The 16958-nt window shown below is 39.7% G+C and overlaps 1 protein-coding gene and 1 non-coding gene across 2 annotated transcripts; both read left to right on the forward strand.

Annotated features, from left to right (window-relative positions):
- The first annotated feature begins 1723 nt into the window (after window positions 1-1723).
- LOC134802365 (uncharacterized) lies at window positions 1724-14108 on the forward strand. The gene is made up of 4 exons (XM_063774994.1): window positions 1724-1767; window positions 4249-4890; window positions 12123-12238; window positions 13102-14108. Exons 1-4 carry the CDS (start codon window positions 1737-1739, stop codon window positions 14050-14052), a joined length of 1740 nt encoding a protein of 579 aa, XP_063631064.1. The 5' UTR covers window positions 1724-1736; the 3' UTR covers window positions 14053-14108.
- On the forward strand, window positions 10486-10557 carry Trnas-cga (transfer RNA serine (anticodon CGA)). The gene has a single exon. It is a non-coding gene; the product is annotated as a tRNA-Ser (tRNA).
- Window positions 14109-16958: the final 2850 nt, after the last annotated feature.

A 16958-nucleotide genomic window follows, 5' to 3' on the forward strand; every position in this document is an offset into this window, starting at 1 on the left:
GGTTGGTTCATGAACTAGAAATAACGCTATATCGAACGGGAATATGGCCTGTCTGCCTTTTTATAACAAATGGTCATCTGTTGATTTAAACGCCATTGTTTTAACATCGACAAATGCATTTTGAGTAGTCACGTCGGGTTCTAAAATAACACTTATTTATTCAAAAGTTTAATAAAGGCTTTAATTATGTAACATTCAGTTGACAAAACTTAACGCTGAAACTAAGTAGAAAGAACTAGGTACTATAATTCTAGCTACCTTCTTTTACTTTCATTGTCCTACATCTTATCATTTCTATTTTATGCCTAAAGTATTTAAAGTTTATAGTGTAAGAAAGTAAAAATACGACTTTATGCCTCTCTTGTACCTACTATTCGAGTCGGAGAGATTATGCATAAATACTGTCTTTTTCAATATACTTAATTAAAAATGCTACCGTAAAATGGGGTGAGTAGGGATGACGAGGGCAATTGGGTTATGAATGGGGTTAGGAGGGATGGTAGAGGGGCAAGTAGGTATTTTTAGAGCAGAGTTATCACATTGTTACTTAAATACTTTATTCTCTTGAGAAGTCAAGCTATTATAATATTGTGTCAATTCTAGCAATTGTCCCATCTCACTCAATTCCTATCCCCCCTAACCCCGACTGAGCTGGGATATCCTACTACTACTAAATCAACGTGCCACATATAAAAATAAACTTTTATTCAGTTTGAACTTCGGATTTGTCCCAACTGACCCCATTTTACGGAACAATGGTTTCTTTTGTCCATAACTGGAGGTACAAAGGCCTAGCTCAATATAAAAAAATAGCCCACATAGTTCATGAAATACTGGCAAGCAAAATTGATGACTTTGTTCTGTTTCTACTGAAAAGTTGTTTTTTTCCACATTCAACCTTACGGAACTCGGGGCGAGATTTCCCAATTAAAAAACCGGGCAAGTGCGAGTCGGACTCGGCACGAAGGGTTCCGTACCATAATGCAAAAAACTGCAAAAAAAAAACGGTCACCCATCCAAGTACTGACCCCGCCCGACGTTGCTTAACTTCGGTCAAAAATCACGTTTGTTGTATGGGAGCCCCACTTAAATCTTTATTTTATTCTGTTTATAGTATTTGTTGTTATAGCGGCAACAGAAATACATCATCTGTGAAAATTTCAACTGTCTAGCTATCACGGTTCGTGAGATACAGCCTGGTGACAGACGGACGGACTGACGGGCGGACGGACGGACGGACGGACGGACGGACAGCAGAGTCTTAGTAATAGGGTCCCGTTTTACCCTTTGGGTACGGAACCCTAAAAACCATCAGTCTGTTATTACTTTACACAATCATATTCTGGATACTACCGCAGCTTTTTTGGATACTACCGCAGGTTCATTTTTGAGAAAATTAGTTTTCCGAAACCGCCGCCAGTTTTTATCAAAGCAAATCTCGCGCAGATATTTCAAAGTATTAAAAATAAAGGATTTTTTATGAAATTATATGAAAATAATTGATTGGATCGCAACAAAATATACAGCGCTAATTTGATTACACAACCATGCGTCGAAAAACTTGTGTAATAAAAACATTGACAAAATTAATTCACGTGCATGAAATTTATAGTGACGCTCCACCGACGTTGAAAGATACAATTTAAAATCCAATAGCGATGAAAATTACGATTTTATACAAATATGGTGAGTATATAATGGGGTAAGGTGTATTTGATGACAGTTACGGGCGAAATATGGGGCGATTTAAGGCTTTGGGCATATTAGGTATGTATAAAGGTTTTTTGACAGTAAGGTAAACGTACTGGTGCTCGACGCTGTCCCAGTACATGTCATCTTGAAACTTAAGTCATTATCAATAGAGGTGACAGCAAGGTATCATGTATTGGGCATTAGCATGTCGAGCACTAGTACGTTTACTTTAGATACGTTTTTCAATAACTAGTCAGTACCTATGGCGTATCTAAGACACAATAGTTTAATGATATTGACGGGTGTACCGCGATTAAATATCATTAAATATCTGTACGAAACGTGAATGTTTAAAGTGTTACAACATAGTTTCTATAACAAATCGTCAGGTGACAAGTAAAACTCACTAATTACCACCACAAGTTCATAGCCATAGTGAACCATATTAGTACTAAAAGAAGGTTGATTTTTGTTTAAATATTTATTAGTAATTAGTGAGTTTTGCTTGTCACCTGACGAAATATTAACTACAATCCACAATCTTGTCGCGCTCTGAATACGAACGGGTAGGTTGGAGGTGAATGAAAATTAGTATGCAAATGAACTTAGGAAATAAATTACTTTATGTCAAAATTAAAATATTAATGATCTTTCGTAAAGCGGCTATGCGTAATATATTAACTGTCGTATTATACAATATTTTGTATTATGTACAATGTAGATACACATACATAACCTAATTAAGTTGGTACATATATTCGATTTAATCTGTTATTTTTAATAGAAATAAGGGCAGGGGATTTACAGCAGCTATTTTGAGTTCTTAGTAATTTTTATACAAATATATAAAAATAATTGGAATGAAGTAAACGATAGAGACATAATTAACTTTCAAATCTTGATTATAATTAGGTCACTTTACCAGGTTTATGGCCTAAAGGCGATATCCGATTCAAATCTGATTATGCGACATGAAGTAAGGTACATAACGATACAAGTGCGCAATCTAGCAAATTCGCAACGGGTGGCGATAAATTAAAACACGACCGAAGGGAGTGTTTTAAATCGACACGAGTTGCGAATTATCTATTCGCACATGTATCGTACAACGTTTTACAGTACATATGTCCCTTAAAATTTTCAACATAGTTGCGTAATGTGCTTATTATCGCACTAGTGCGGTAAAGTACGATAAATTATACGGAATTGGAGTGCGAGGAGTTACTCATAAGTGGTTCAAATCATATTTAAGCAACCGAAAGCAATACGTTGATATCGAACACACAAATAACCAATCAAGAGAAATTAGTACCATCAGGTCGGATGTCCAGCCCGTGTCTGACTCCATTCCGCAGGGAAGCGTGACTGGCTGCCTGCTGTTCATTATTTACATAAACGACCTTCCAAAATCTCTAAATGAAAAATGCGTAATGTATGCGGATGATTTCTCATTGTTACTATCATGCACTTGCAATACAAATCTCAATGACAAACTATCGGAAGTTGTAACAAGCATCGTAAACTGGACAAATGACCACAATCTAGAAATTAATTTTTCAAAAACAAAAATTATGCAATTCAGGCCCCACCAAAAACAAGAGTTAGACATCCATTTTGAATTCCAACATAACAAAATAGAATGCGTGCCCTCCTTCCCACTTCTCGGTATAACGATAGACTCTCACTTGAATTGGAAAGACCACATAGAAAAAATTAAATCCAAACTTAGCCAATTTATTTACGCCTTGCGACAATTAAAAATGACCACAGACTTGCAAACGGCCCTAACAGCTTACTATGCTTTTGCCCAGGCATGGTTTCGCTATGCCATCATTTTATGGGGAAACAGTACAAACGCAGACGACGTACTAATATTGCAAAAGAAATGCATTCGCATTTTAGCAAATATTACACTACCTGATAGTAGTAAGCCACATTTTAGAAATCTTGGCATTCTGACGGTACCTTGCATATATATTTTCGAATTGTGTAAATTTGTAAAAGAGCACCCTGATTTCTATTCTAAATTCGGAGATATACCCCGACGATTCGAATCCCGTTTCAAAAATAATTTGATCCAAACGACGTCTAAATTAGCCATTCATAAAAACGGTCCCTACCCAATGTCAATTAAAATTTATAATAAACTACCTAATTACATAAAAAAACGAGTTAAATGATAATAAATTCCTGAAAAGTTTAAAGGCATTCCTCGTAGACAAAGCATTCTACTCTGTAAGTGAGTATCTAGACTCCGGAGGTAATGTTTAATATTTATTCGTGTCGACCTCTCTGCCGCCCTTATCTACGGCCGGTCATTGCCTACTGTATATTTAATAGTGTTAGTAGTGTTAGTAGGTTAAGTAGTTGATTAGTTTGTAATTTTATTGCAGTGCCCTTACAGGGTTGTGTTGAAACATATACAATAATCATAAGATCTTTTTGTACACACAAAGCAATGATTAAATGAAATGAAATGAAATGAAAGTGGCCTCTTTTGTATTTGTACTGTAAAATAGATTATCTATGACTATCATCTATATTATTATTTTGCAGCTCTAATAGCGTCAACATACGCACTACCAACTCCGCAACCCCAGTGCCCGTGCGAGGCCTCACGGCAACCACCATGCCCGTGCAATTCTTGCCCGTCTTGCCCGCCCCAGCCTTGCCCGTACGATCCTAGCCCGTCGCCTTGCCCGTACGATCCTTCTCCGTCACCTTGCCCGTGTAACCCGGGCAACCCGTCGCCATGCCCGCATAACCCGGGCAACCCGTTCAACCCGGAAAACATATTCAACCCGGGCAACCCGTCGCCATGCCCGTATAACCCGGGCAACCCATTCAACCCGGGAAACCCGTCGCCATGCCCGTATAACCCGGGCAACCCATTCAACCCGGGAAACCCGTCGCCATGCCCGTATAACCCGGGCAACCCATTCAACCCGGGAAACCCGACGCCATGCCCATATAACCCGGGCAACCCATTCAACCCGGGCAACCCGTCCCCTTTCCCGTATAACCCGGACAACCCGTTCAACCCGGACAACATATTCAACCCGGGCAACCCGTCGCCAACCCCTTATAACCCGGGCAACCCATTCAACCCGGGCAACCCGTCGCCTTTCCCGTATAACCCGAGCAACCCGGGCAATCCATATGGGCCAACCTACCCGTTGTGGAGCGGACCTACACCTAGTAAGTAGCGAACATATTTTTTTTAAACATTTAAGGATGACTGTTAGACCAGGGCGTGTCCGGGCCGGAGCTTCCAGAGCTTACTTTTCCATGACATAACAGGCGATCACGTGATGCTTCCCATAGAAAACTATGCGCTGTAAGCTCCGGCCCGGACACGGCCCGGTCTAACGTGAGTCATCCTTTAAGCTCTATTGCATCGTATACCTATATATAATTGCATTTATCTAACTTGAAATAACTATAAATTTAAAATATGTGCCCAAAGACATTTGACATTGAATACGAATGTAAAGAAATAAAAAATATTAAGAATATTCGATAGATCCCTTTAGGCTCTACTTTGCATAAGCTCGAAGCAATCCCATTTGCCCCGAAGTCAAAAATTAAGTAGCGATATTTTATAAATAATTATTTTAGAGGACTTTCTCTTTGAATATAAGCATTTTTATTTATATCAAGAAAATTGAAATCATTCTAAAAAATTACTTTGTTTTATAAAACCTACCTACTTTCATACTTTTAACAAGCTTTTATTAGGTCGACCTGTATGTAACTATGTAATGGAATCCAAGGTAACTAATTTAACCATCTTCCAAGGTGTCATGAAAATTGGCAGCTGTATGTAGTTCTGATGACAATACAATAATATGGTACTGTCGAACTGATGATGGAGACAGGAGGTGGCCATAGGAACTCTGTGATGAAACAACGCAACCTAATTGTGTTAGGGGTTTTTAGAATAGTCTCGATGGGTATTAGTTGTCTGTCGTAAGAAAAGTACAGTCAGCGATAAAAGCTTGTAACAAAAATGAAATTTTTGCCAAAACCTTTTTTTTATTAAGTTACTTTCTAAAATGTATGTAAAGAAATAAATAAAAAATAAATAAATATGCACCCCCAAATATATATGTGCCATTAAAATTCTCGTCGTTAACTTGTATTGTATTGTCTACAGAAGAGACCTTTTTGGAAATCATATAGGACCCTTGCCTATACCTACAGGGCCGTCTTAAACTATGCTGGGGCCCCTGCGCACATAAGAATTTGGGGCCCTTTTAGAAAGTAAAGAAAGCGAATTAAACTTAAATTTCTCTACTATGATCTTCTATACCACGAAACCAACCAAGACCAAGAATCTTCTAGACCAAGAAACGACCGGTCTGGTCTAGTGGATAGTGACCCTGTCTGCTAAGCCGATGGTCCTGGGTTCGAATCCCAGTAAGGGCATTTATTTGTGTGATGAACACTAATATTTGTTCCTGAGTCATGGTTGTTTTCTATGTATATAAGTATGTATTTATCTATACAAGTATGTATATCGTCGCCTAGTACCCATAGTACAAGCTTTGCTTAGTTTGGGGCTAGGTTTGATCTGTGTAAGATGTCCCCAATATTTATTTATTATTTATTATTTTATTATGATCTTCTATTTATTATGAGTAATCAAATATACTGTTACTGTCTGTCTTTCGGGGCCCCCTGAGGATGGGGGCCATGGGCACGGGCCCCGTGTGCCCTTATGGTAAAGACGGTACTGTATACCTAGTATACCTATCTATTCCGTGATGGTTACATAGGGGCTGTCAATAAATTACGTCATCTATTTATGAGAATTTTTGAACCCCCCCCCCTAAAATCATCCAAAAATCATGCTTCGAATTACCCCATTTCCTCCTACGTCATGCTACCATCATCCGATCCAGTCCAGACCCCCCCCCCCCCTAATTTCAAATGACGTAATTTATGAATAGCCCTATACATGAATGCAGCTAGGCTTGAAATAGGTTACTGTAAAACCTATGTAACTCATTTGTTTTTTAATTGCGACTTTAATTACGAAATGTCTGTCCGTTGACCTAACCCGACGGCCTTCATAAATGTCAGTGGAAATTTAATAATTTCACATGACTCTGACAAGGGTTAAATTAGACTGCAAATGACACTTGCTTGTCAAAATTCCGTTTAATCCTGTTAAATATAATGTAAATGTAAATCGTATTATTTTAAATGTCTTTTATTTAGGATTTATTATTTTGGGATTTTTAATGGACGAAAGATGAGCCATATTTCATCTTCCTCGCGTTGTCCTGGCATTTTGCCACGGCTCATGGGAGCCTGGGGTCCGCTTGGCAACTAATCCCAGTGGCGTAGGCACTAGTTTTTAAGAAAGCGACTGCCATATGACATTCCAACCCAGAGGGTAAACTAGGCCTTATTGGGATTAGTACGGTTTCCTGACGATGTTTTCCTTCACCGAAAAGCGACTGGTAAATATCAAATGATATTTCGTACATAAGTTCCGAAAATCTCATTGGTACGAGCCGGGGTTTGAACCCACGAACTCCGGATTGCAAGTCACACGCTGTTACCGCTAGGCCACCAGCGCTTGATGCAGCGCTTAGATGAGCAATGTTTATCGAGTGATTTTTTAGGGTTCTGTGCCCAAAGGGTAAAAACGGGACCCTATTACAAAGACTCTGCTGTCCGTCTGTCTGTCACCAGGCTGTAACTCATGAACCGTGATAGCTAGACAGTTGAAATTTTCACAGATTATGCATTTCTGTTGCCGCTATAACAACAAATACTAAAAACAAACTAAAATAAATATTTAAGTGGGGCTCCCATACAACAAACGTGATTTTTTTGCCGTTTTTTGCGTAATGGTACGGAACCCTTCATGCGCGAGTCCGAGTCGCACTTGGCCGGTTTTTATTAATATTATAACACTTTAAACTCTCGCGTTTTGTACACATACTTATTTAATTGCACAAACGGGTCTACCGCGAAAACAATGCAAAACAATGAAGGTAAAAACAATGAAATTATATCGCGGTAGACCCGTTTGTGCAATTAAATATTTATTAATATTTTTCATATAATGTAATCTATTGGGTATTATATAATCCTTTGTTCTATACTTGTTTTACGTATTTGTTAGCCTGGAGCATATAGAAGAGAGAAACATTTTATCTAAACATTGTGTATTTATATTATCTTTCTCGTTTTGTAATGCATACGAAGTAAACTTGCAGAATTTCAGAGCCCATTAGCCGATGCAAACTCATAAAATAACGTACGTAACTAACAAGCTAACAGAATAAAAGAAATCGTGCTTCATAGCGAGATATATTATTTGTTATTTATAACTAGCGATCCGAAAATAAGCGCTGGTGCCTACCGGTTGCTACCGGTAAGAACGTGCGACTTTCAATCCGTTTCGGGGGGGTCAAACTCCGGCTCGTACCAATGAGTTTTTCGGAACTTATTATACAAAATATCATTTGATATTTACCATACGCTTTTCGGTGAAGGAAAACATCGTGAGGAAACCGGACTAATCCCAATGAGGCCTAGTTTCCCCTCTGAGTTGGAAGGTCAGAGAGGTCGCTTTCGTAAAAACTAGTGCCCAGGCCAATTCCTGGGATTAGTTGTCAAGGGGACCACAGCCATGAGCCGTGGCAAAATGCCGGGATAGCGCGAGGAAGAAGTTGTAACTAGCGACCCGCCCGGCTTCGCACGGGTTAACAAATTATACACCTAAACCTTCCTCAAGAATCACTCAATTGATAGGTGAAAACCAGGGATGTTGCGAATATTCGCATCCGCATCCACATCCGCGGAACATCCGCATTATTTTCAACATCCGCATCCGCATAAAATCGACGCGGAGCTCATGCGGATGCGGATGCCAACAAAGTCTGTAACAGGAACGTCTTAGCGGCGGCGTAAGTGCTAGGTAATTTCGTCATTACCTATATTTAACGAAATCGTCTAGATACAGAAAAGTCGGCCAAGTTGCTGTTTATTAAATATAACCTATATTCTTGCACAAATATTAAACGTTCGTTTTTTTTTAATAAAAATTACTAAAAAATGTAATAATTGACGTTTTTTAAGTACCTAATCTTGACATCTTGACATCGCGTCCGCGGATGTAAAAAATCTGCATCCGCAACATCCCCTATAACAAGCTAAAAGAACAAAAGAAATCGTGCTTCATAACGAGATACATATATTATTTGTTATTTATATCGACCCGCCCCGGCTTCGCACGGGTTAACAAATTATACACCTAAACCTTCCCCGAGAAACACTTTATTGATAGGTGAAAACTGTATAAAAATCTGGTCAGAAGTTTTTGAGTTTATCGCGAACAAACAAACACACAAACAAACAGACGCGGCGGGGGACTTTGTTTTATAAGCTGTAGTGATATACAGGATGCCTGTAAGAGAGATTAATGCAAAATTTACCTAAAAACTTTTTCTGTACCGTAAAACGGGGTGAGTAGGTTTCGCGGGGAGAGGTGGGTTATGAATGGGGAGAGAAGGTTTGAGAGGGGGGTGAGAAGGGATTTTAAGGCTACTGCTACAAAATAATGTATTCCAATTTAAAATCATCAAAAAATCGATCCAACAATCTTCCAAAATCACCTTTGTATGAAAACCCCTGTCACCCCAAATACGAGGCACTACGGGGTGAGGTGGGTTTTCCTCTTTATCATCAAAGTTATGAAATGGAACTACCCAAAATAAAATAAAAAAATAAAATACAAACGTCCGGAACACTTATTATGGTGTATACCATTCAGTTTTCATGTGTAAAAATAAAATGTTATCGAGGTTTGAATTTCCGTTTTGACCCTACTCAACCCATTTTACGGTATCTTGAAAGATTCTTTTTAAACTAAGAAAAACTACGTTTCTGGGAAAATAATTTCTGTTTATAACGTATATCGGAATTGGAAAAAGGTTTCCATTAATTATGCCGTAATTTTTGTTAATTTTATTGAATTATCGTAGAGATTGTTAAATTTATTGATACCCGATATTTGGCTAGTGCAGCGGTCGGCAACCTTTTAGCAGCCAAGGGCCACATAGCAGTTAACGAAGTGGACGCGGGCCGTACTTTGTTAATATTTATGACTTTATCAGACATTGTCATTTGTCAATATTACATACAAAATAGCCAGGGAGGCTCGCGGGCCACAAGTGAGAGGTTCGCGGGCCACATGCGGCCCGCGGGCCGTTGGTTGCCGACCGCTGGTCTAGTGATTTACTTACATTACACGATGTCTCAAGTAGACGCTTAAGTCCCGATGAATAATTTTCTAACAAGACTGTACCTGAAAAATACATAATAAAAGGTTAGTCACGTTAAATTGAAAATATGCCATAAAATATAGTTTAAGTCAATGTGGCTAATTCCGTCATAGGGACTAATCCGTCCACGAGAGTAGGTATATTTCTTTGATTTTCAATCGTAGGAAAAAACCATTTGCTTAGATTGCCGAAACTAAAAGCAATCGCTGCTTTGTCGACGAAATTATCAATGTTAATGTGTCAGTTTATAATTTATATAGTAGTGTTTCTACTTGATAAAAACAAATTAAAATATTTTTCTGAAATAATTTAATTTGTTCAAATACTTTAGTATTAATGGCAGCGCCATCTCTCTCGCTAACTCAGTATCACATGAGTGATCTAGTTAGAAGGTCCGAACCATACTGTTCTACCTTAGAGATGGCCAGGGGGCGCCATAAGCCTTCAGTAAGAAGTGCATATACTTCGAAAATTTGACCTATGCCACTGTGGCCCGGTGGCCGAGTGGTTTAGGCACCTGCCGCGATAGCAGAGGACGCTGGTTCGATTCCAGCCTGGGGCACTAGAGGCCTTGGTCACTTTTTCTTAGTATATGACATTTATTTCAGTTTATTATCAATGTTGTTCGTTGTTCGAGATAAACGCTAATGGACAGAATAGCCCTTATGACGAAATTAGCCACATTGACCTTAAACGTGTTAAAGGGGATCTAACGCAAAATTGTGGTTTTTATATAGAATTCAAGTAACGGTCTTTTCTTGAAGTTTTTAAGGTCGTATCGATCCAGTTTTTATAATTGCTCTATGATTTGTAGGTGCTACCTATCGGATTTCTAGTAAAATTATCGTAGACCCCAGACTAGATGGACCGACGATCTGGTTAAAGTCGCGGGAAAGCGTTGGTTGAGGGCAGCGAATGACCGTTCACTGTGGAGATCCTTGGGGGAGGTATCGTCCAGCAGTGGACGTCTTTCGACTGATATGAATGATGATGAATGGGTCTTCATAACATATCTATGGAATACATTACATATTATTCAAATTAAGCCCTGAATAGATGAAATAATTCATTTTCGGCTGAATGTCTCATAGTAATTTTTTTTAGAGCAAGGCAAAGGTTAAAAAGGTTTAGGCTGAGTATGTCACCTTCTTAAGAGGTCACTTTCGAGTTAGGTCACGTTCTGAGGACGTCACATTCTGAGTTCGTCACTTTCTGAGGTCGTCACATTCTGAGTACGTCACTTTCTGAGAACGCCATTTTCTGAGGACGTCAGAATGTGACGTCCTCAGAACATGACCTAACTCGAAAGTGACCTCCTAAGAAAGTGACATACTCAGCCTAAACCGTTAAAAAGCTCCCTGTAGATAAACAGGGCCTTGAGGTGCTTGGCAAATATAATTTCGCGAAGCGACTGCATCTAAGATCGGTATCGTAGGTGCAGACGTACTTTGAGGACTAAACTAAAATGCAATCTTTGTTTGTATAGCAATCCCAGCTTGGAATCTTGGTACTTTAAGAGGCATAGTTAATTTATTCTGATTCCTTAGTAGTATACTTACCTGCTTCTATTAGAAATATCTGGGAGATCGAGCATTGCTCAGAAAACATATAAAAACTAAAAAATGCGCGCTTTCCCAGAGGTAAGACATTAGATCGATTTTTCGCCCCGAAAACCTCATTTCATATAGCAAATTACATCGAAATCGTTAGAGCCGGTTTCGAGGTCCTCGAAATATATATATTTATATACAAGAATTGCTAGTTTAAAGCTATAAGATATATATCGTCGACTAGTAATAATTTAGCTTATAAATCTAATAGTATGTATAATAGTGTGTAGTATGTATGTGTGTAGTGTGTGTATGTGTATGTGTGTATTTATTGTAAACTACGAGTATGTCAGGTGAGTAATAAAGAGTGTGGTATTGTAACAAAACTTCCGTGAGACACAGACATAAGCTCCTGATGACACTCCTCGGTACGGAGTGAAACATGTCGAGCGTTTTTCGACTTAAAATACGTGAGTGACCCGTTCTTAATATATTTAATGTGTAGTATTGTATTGGATGTATTATATTCTTGGCTCGTTATTCTATCCGCTAACTACATAATATTACGTTGTTTTAGCCAGATGTGGTGATGGTCCCATAAGGGCGACGAGCCCCCGCAGCGCGGTGCCTAGTTCGCTGCAGACTGCGGGCTTCAGGGCCATGAGGGTTCCAGGGGGCACGTTCTTTATGAAGGTTAGGTTGGCCGGGTAGCCTAGAGGTCCAAGGCGTTTGCCGCGTTAGCTGAAGACGCCGGTTCTAATCCGGCCTCCGGCACTTAACGGAACCCTTATAGGATCACTCATGCGTCCTGTCTGTCTGTCTGTCCGTCTGTCCTATCTATTTTAACAGAAACTACTCGACCAATTAAGTTGAAAGGTACACATATGTGAATTAGTGACCCAAAGATAGACATGTAACGTAAACAAATGAATTTTTAAAATGGGTAGCACTTATGGCCCCCTATAATATAGTTATAGATTTTTTTTAACTATATCGTGTAATATTCAAATGAAGGAGCTTGTCTTAAGAATTTCAAATATATTTTTTTTATAATTTTAAAATACATAGGTTAGAAGTTATTTAAGAAAATAGCCAAAAAAATACCATTTATCTCCGAAACTACTGGATCTAAAATTTTGAAAAAAATACACAAAATAGTTCTTTACCTATAGATGACAGGAAAACCTATTAGAAATGTGCAGTCAAACGTGAGCAGCACTTAATGTACGATAAAGATAAAAAAAAATACGGAGCCCATGAAACGCCAGTCCGACTCGCACTTGGCCGGTTTTTATGTTAGGGCACCTACCGAACAAGCCGAGACTTAAAACTGGCATAGTTTAAGTCTTTGGTTTAGAGCTTCAATATAGACCAACCGCTTAAATGAGTCCTCGCCTACGCCGTACGCCTGCCGCCCGCACCTTTCCTGCCACCCTTAGTCGTCCTACCCCGTCACCCCCGTACCCCGCAGGCGAGGACTCATTTAAGCGGTCGGTCTATAGGCCACAATTAACCTAAGTTTCTTTGCTATCTTAACTATTAACGTGTATTTACAGCCATCAGCTAATGTGGTGATCCAACTGCCGCCCATCCTCGTGCAACCGTCACCGTTGAGCCCGATCCAGCCGCCACCGATCGTAGTCAGGCCACCACGCCAGCCCCCCATCACCCCACCACCAGTGCTCGTTCGACCACCACGGCTACCGCCAATCACCCCACCGCCAATCACTGTGAGACCACCACAGCCACCGCCAATATCCCCCCCACCTATTGTAGTTCGACCACCTAGGCCTGCACCAATACTGCCAGAATCCATCAGGGTGAATCCACCACAGCTTCCTGATATTAATCCGCCACCATTCGTTATTAGAGTACCGCGACTACCGACGCTTCAGCCTCCACTAATCAGTGTACCGATCAGCGGTTGTGGAAGTAATCCGTGTAACCGTTTTATCCCGTTTAGCCCATGCGATACTTGCAACCCTTTAAACCCTTTCCCGTGCAACCCTTGTAACCCGTGCAATCCGGTCAACCCGTGCAACCCATGCAACCCGGTCAACCCATGCAATCCTTGTAACCCATGCAATCCGGTCAACCCATGCAACCCTTGTAACCCGTGCAATCCGGTCAACCCGTGCAACCCATGCAATCCGGTCAAACCGTGCAACCCATGCAATCCGGTCAACCCATGCAATCCTTGTAACCCATGCAATCCGGTCAACCCATGCAACCCTTGTAACCCGTGCAATCCGGTCAACCCATGCAACCCTTGTAACCCGTTCAGCCCGTGCAACCCAAGCTCGAGTCCGTGCGACCCGTACAATCCATATCCAAGTCCGTGCGACCCGTGCAATCCATACCCAAGTCCGTGCGACCCGTGTAATCCATACCCAAGTCCGTACAACCCGTGCAATCCATGCCCTAGCCCGTGCGACCCGGGAAATCCATGCCCCAGCCCATGCCACCCTCCGTGCGGCCCGTGCAACCCATGCCCCCCATTATATTAAAACGCTGGATTTTACGCATATTTAAATCACATTGAAATATTTAGCTAATCAATCTGTTTGATTTGTTGCATATATAAATCATAGAAATTTATATATGTATTAAAAACATAATTTTAATCTGGTAAACGGTGGTCTGGCGGGGTAAACGAGTTCTCGACCGCGCATCGGCAAACGTAGTGTACGTATAGGACGCTTAGACTAGATGGAGCGATGACCTTCGCAAGGCGGCTGGCAAGAGCTGGATCAGAGTTGCCGCAAATCGTGCTCAATGGCGTGCAATAGGAGAGGCCTATGTCCAGCAGTGGACGAGAGTAGGCTGATGATGATGAAATTTCAATGATTTAAATATGACGCTAATTAATCAAAGGATCTCATAAATTAGGGCCTGATTTATAAATCAGAGAAAAAATAGTAGGTTCTTTATACAATTAACTTTAAGGCCACAGTACACCGGCTGAGTGCACGTGCACGTGCACTAAAATGTTGGAGCCGTGCACGAACACGTCACACATGTGATGTGCACAGTCTAACATAACAAAAAGTGTATCATAACGCGCAAGTGCACGTGCACGTCTACACACACCCGTCCAGTGTGCACGGGCCTTAATACATTTGTATAGCGCTCCTGCCTAAGGTTTTTTGGCCCTAGGGCCAATGGTATATTTCAATGGTTTTGCTACATAATATATGTTTCTGGTTCCGATATGCCTATTATTAAGTAGTACCCGTACGTATTCTATTGTGACAGTGTGTTTACAAAAGTAGTCCTTTTTGTATAGTATGTTATTTATGTTATATTATGTGTATGTATTCAATTAATAAATATGTATTATGTATTCATAACATTTTGTTTTATTGATGTCCCCTACTTTATAATTATAAGTATAGTTAAAAAACCGGGCAAGTGTGAGTCGGATCGCGCACGGAGGGTTCCGTACCATAATGCAAAAAACGGCAAAAAAACGGTCACCCATCCAAGTACTGACCCCGCCCGACGTTGCTTAACTTCGGAAAGGTCAAAAATCACGTTTGTTGTATGGGAGCCCCACTTAAATCTTTATTTTATTCTGTTTTTAGTATTTGTTGTTATAGCGCCAACAGAAATACATCATCTGTGAAAATTTCAACTGTCTAGCTATCACGGTTCGTGAGATACAGCCTGGTGACAGACGGACGGACGGACGGACGGACGGACGACTTAGAGATTCACAGGACGGATGGACGGACGGACGGACGGACGGACAGCGGAGTCTTAGTAATAGTAATTAAATATATAATATATAATAAAAGTAAATTTTACCCTTTGGGTACGGCACCCTAAAAAAGCTTTACTAATGTTCCTCTTGTATGTTGTGTAATGACATTAACAACTAGTGCTGTTGAAAACTATTGCAAAAAAACAACGGGGTGCACTCCGGGAGTGCAGGAGGGAGTGAAAACTCAACGACATTGTAACTCAAAATATTAATAACAGCGACATCTAGTGCAAAATATCTGCAGTACTATGTATGACTTACTTGACTTGACTTACTACAGTTATATTAATACCAGTTTGAGGGAAACTCACTAGATGGCATTTAAATCAAAAAACAATGACATTGTCCGTCACACATCACGTCACGCGTTACGCGTTACGCTGTCTCGAGTTTAACATTTTTTCCCCACCTCAAAAAGTGCACAGCGCCGCTAAAGAAGTTTTCACTTCAAAAAAACAATTTTGTGTTATGTTTATACTTTCAATGACTTATATTATATTTATACAAACAAAACTTGGAGTGATCTCTAGGAAGTATAATGAGAGAAGCGTCGATAGTTATATAATTGTTACATATTTGCTGTGACTTTTATTTTTCAAGGACGAATAAATGATTTAATTAAGGTTAATATTTGTTTTAAAAGGGGGCATTAATAGTTGTCTAACTCCTCGTGGTAATATTGATACCCGAGCAAACGAAAAACACCAAAATTGAAAAATAGAATCTTGAGTGCTAGGCTAGGTTTAGGGCCCGATTCGGATTTTGAAATAGACATCTATTAGACATCTTTTAGACATCACCAAGATACGATAACGATATGTTTAAGATCTAACCTGTCAAATTTAACATTTGCGCGATTCTGGAGATACTGTTGAACGATTTCCACAGGATAAGACTTAGAGATCCAATTCACATCTATTAATAGATATCTTACCTACTCTATCTAACGTAAAAGTGACATTGCATGGTTGCCCGAATTGCGCTGCAAAAGAGAACTAGTTGATATCTAAACTATAACGTATCTAGAATGTCGTATGGCGGGCGAGGCAGGCATCACCTGGACTCGAGTAGACGCCGACAGGAATGAGTGGAACAGGAGGGAGGAGGCCTATGTCCAAAAATGGACAACCCAGTAGATATAAGAAAATTATTATAATAAATAATACTAAAAGTTAAAATTATCACATCTTATAAGTAAATTAGTTTATAATGGTGCATACAACTAGAAATAATTAATACTATAAATATTGTACTAATTAATGATACGTTAAGTTAATGATAAATAAATAAATAATAAATATTGGGGACATCTTACACAGATCAACCTAGCCCCAAACTAAGCAAAGCTTGTACTATGGGTGCTAGGCGACGATAACATACTTATATAGATAAATACATACTTATATACATAGAAAACACCCATGACTCAGGAACAAATATTAGTGTTCATCACACAAATAAATGCCCTTACTGGGATTCGAACCCAGGACCATCGGCTTCGCAGTCAGGGTCACTACCCACTAGGCCAGACCGGTCGTCATGATGAATTTAGTTATGATATTATTTTAATGTAATTAATATATTATGTATATTATGCATGAAATGTAATCTTACTATGATGTAATCTATTGGAAATAAAAGGCTAAATTA

This window comes from Cydia splendana, chromosome 24 (assembly GCF_910591565.1).
Source record: "Cydia splendana chromosome 24, ilCydSple1.2, whole genome shotgun sequence".
NCBI classification, from domain to species: domain Eukaryota; kingdom Metazoa; phylum Arthropoda; class Insecta; order Lepidoptera; family Tortricidae; genus Cydia; species Cydia splendana.

Excerpts from the sequence above, each read along its gene's own strand:
- LOC134802365 (XM_063774994.1), top strand. The coding sequence starts at position 1,737 with ATGGGGCGATTTAAGGCTTTGGGCATATTAG. Across the intron at positions 1,768-4,248 it reads TAAGGCTTTGGGCATATTAG|CTCTAATAGCGTCAACATAC; the intron begins GTATGTATAAAG and ends ATTATTTTGCAG. Across the intron at positions 4,891-12,122 it reads GTGGAGCGGACCTACACCTA|CCAGATGTGGTGATGGTCCC; the intron begins GTAAGTAGCGAA and ends ACGTTGTTTTAG.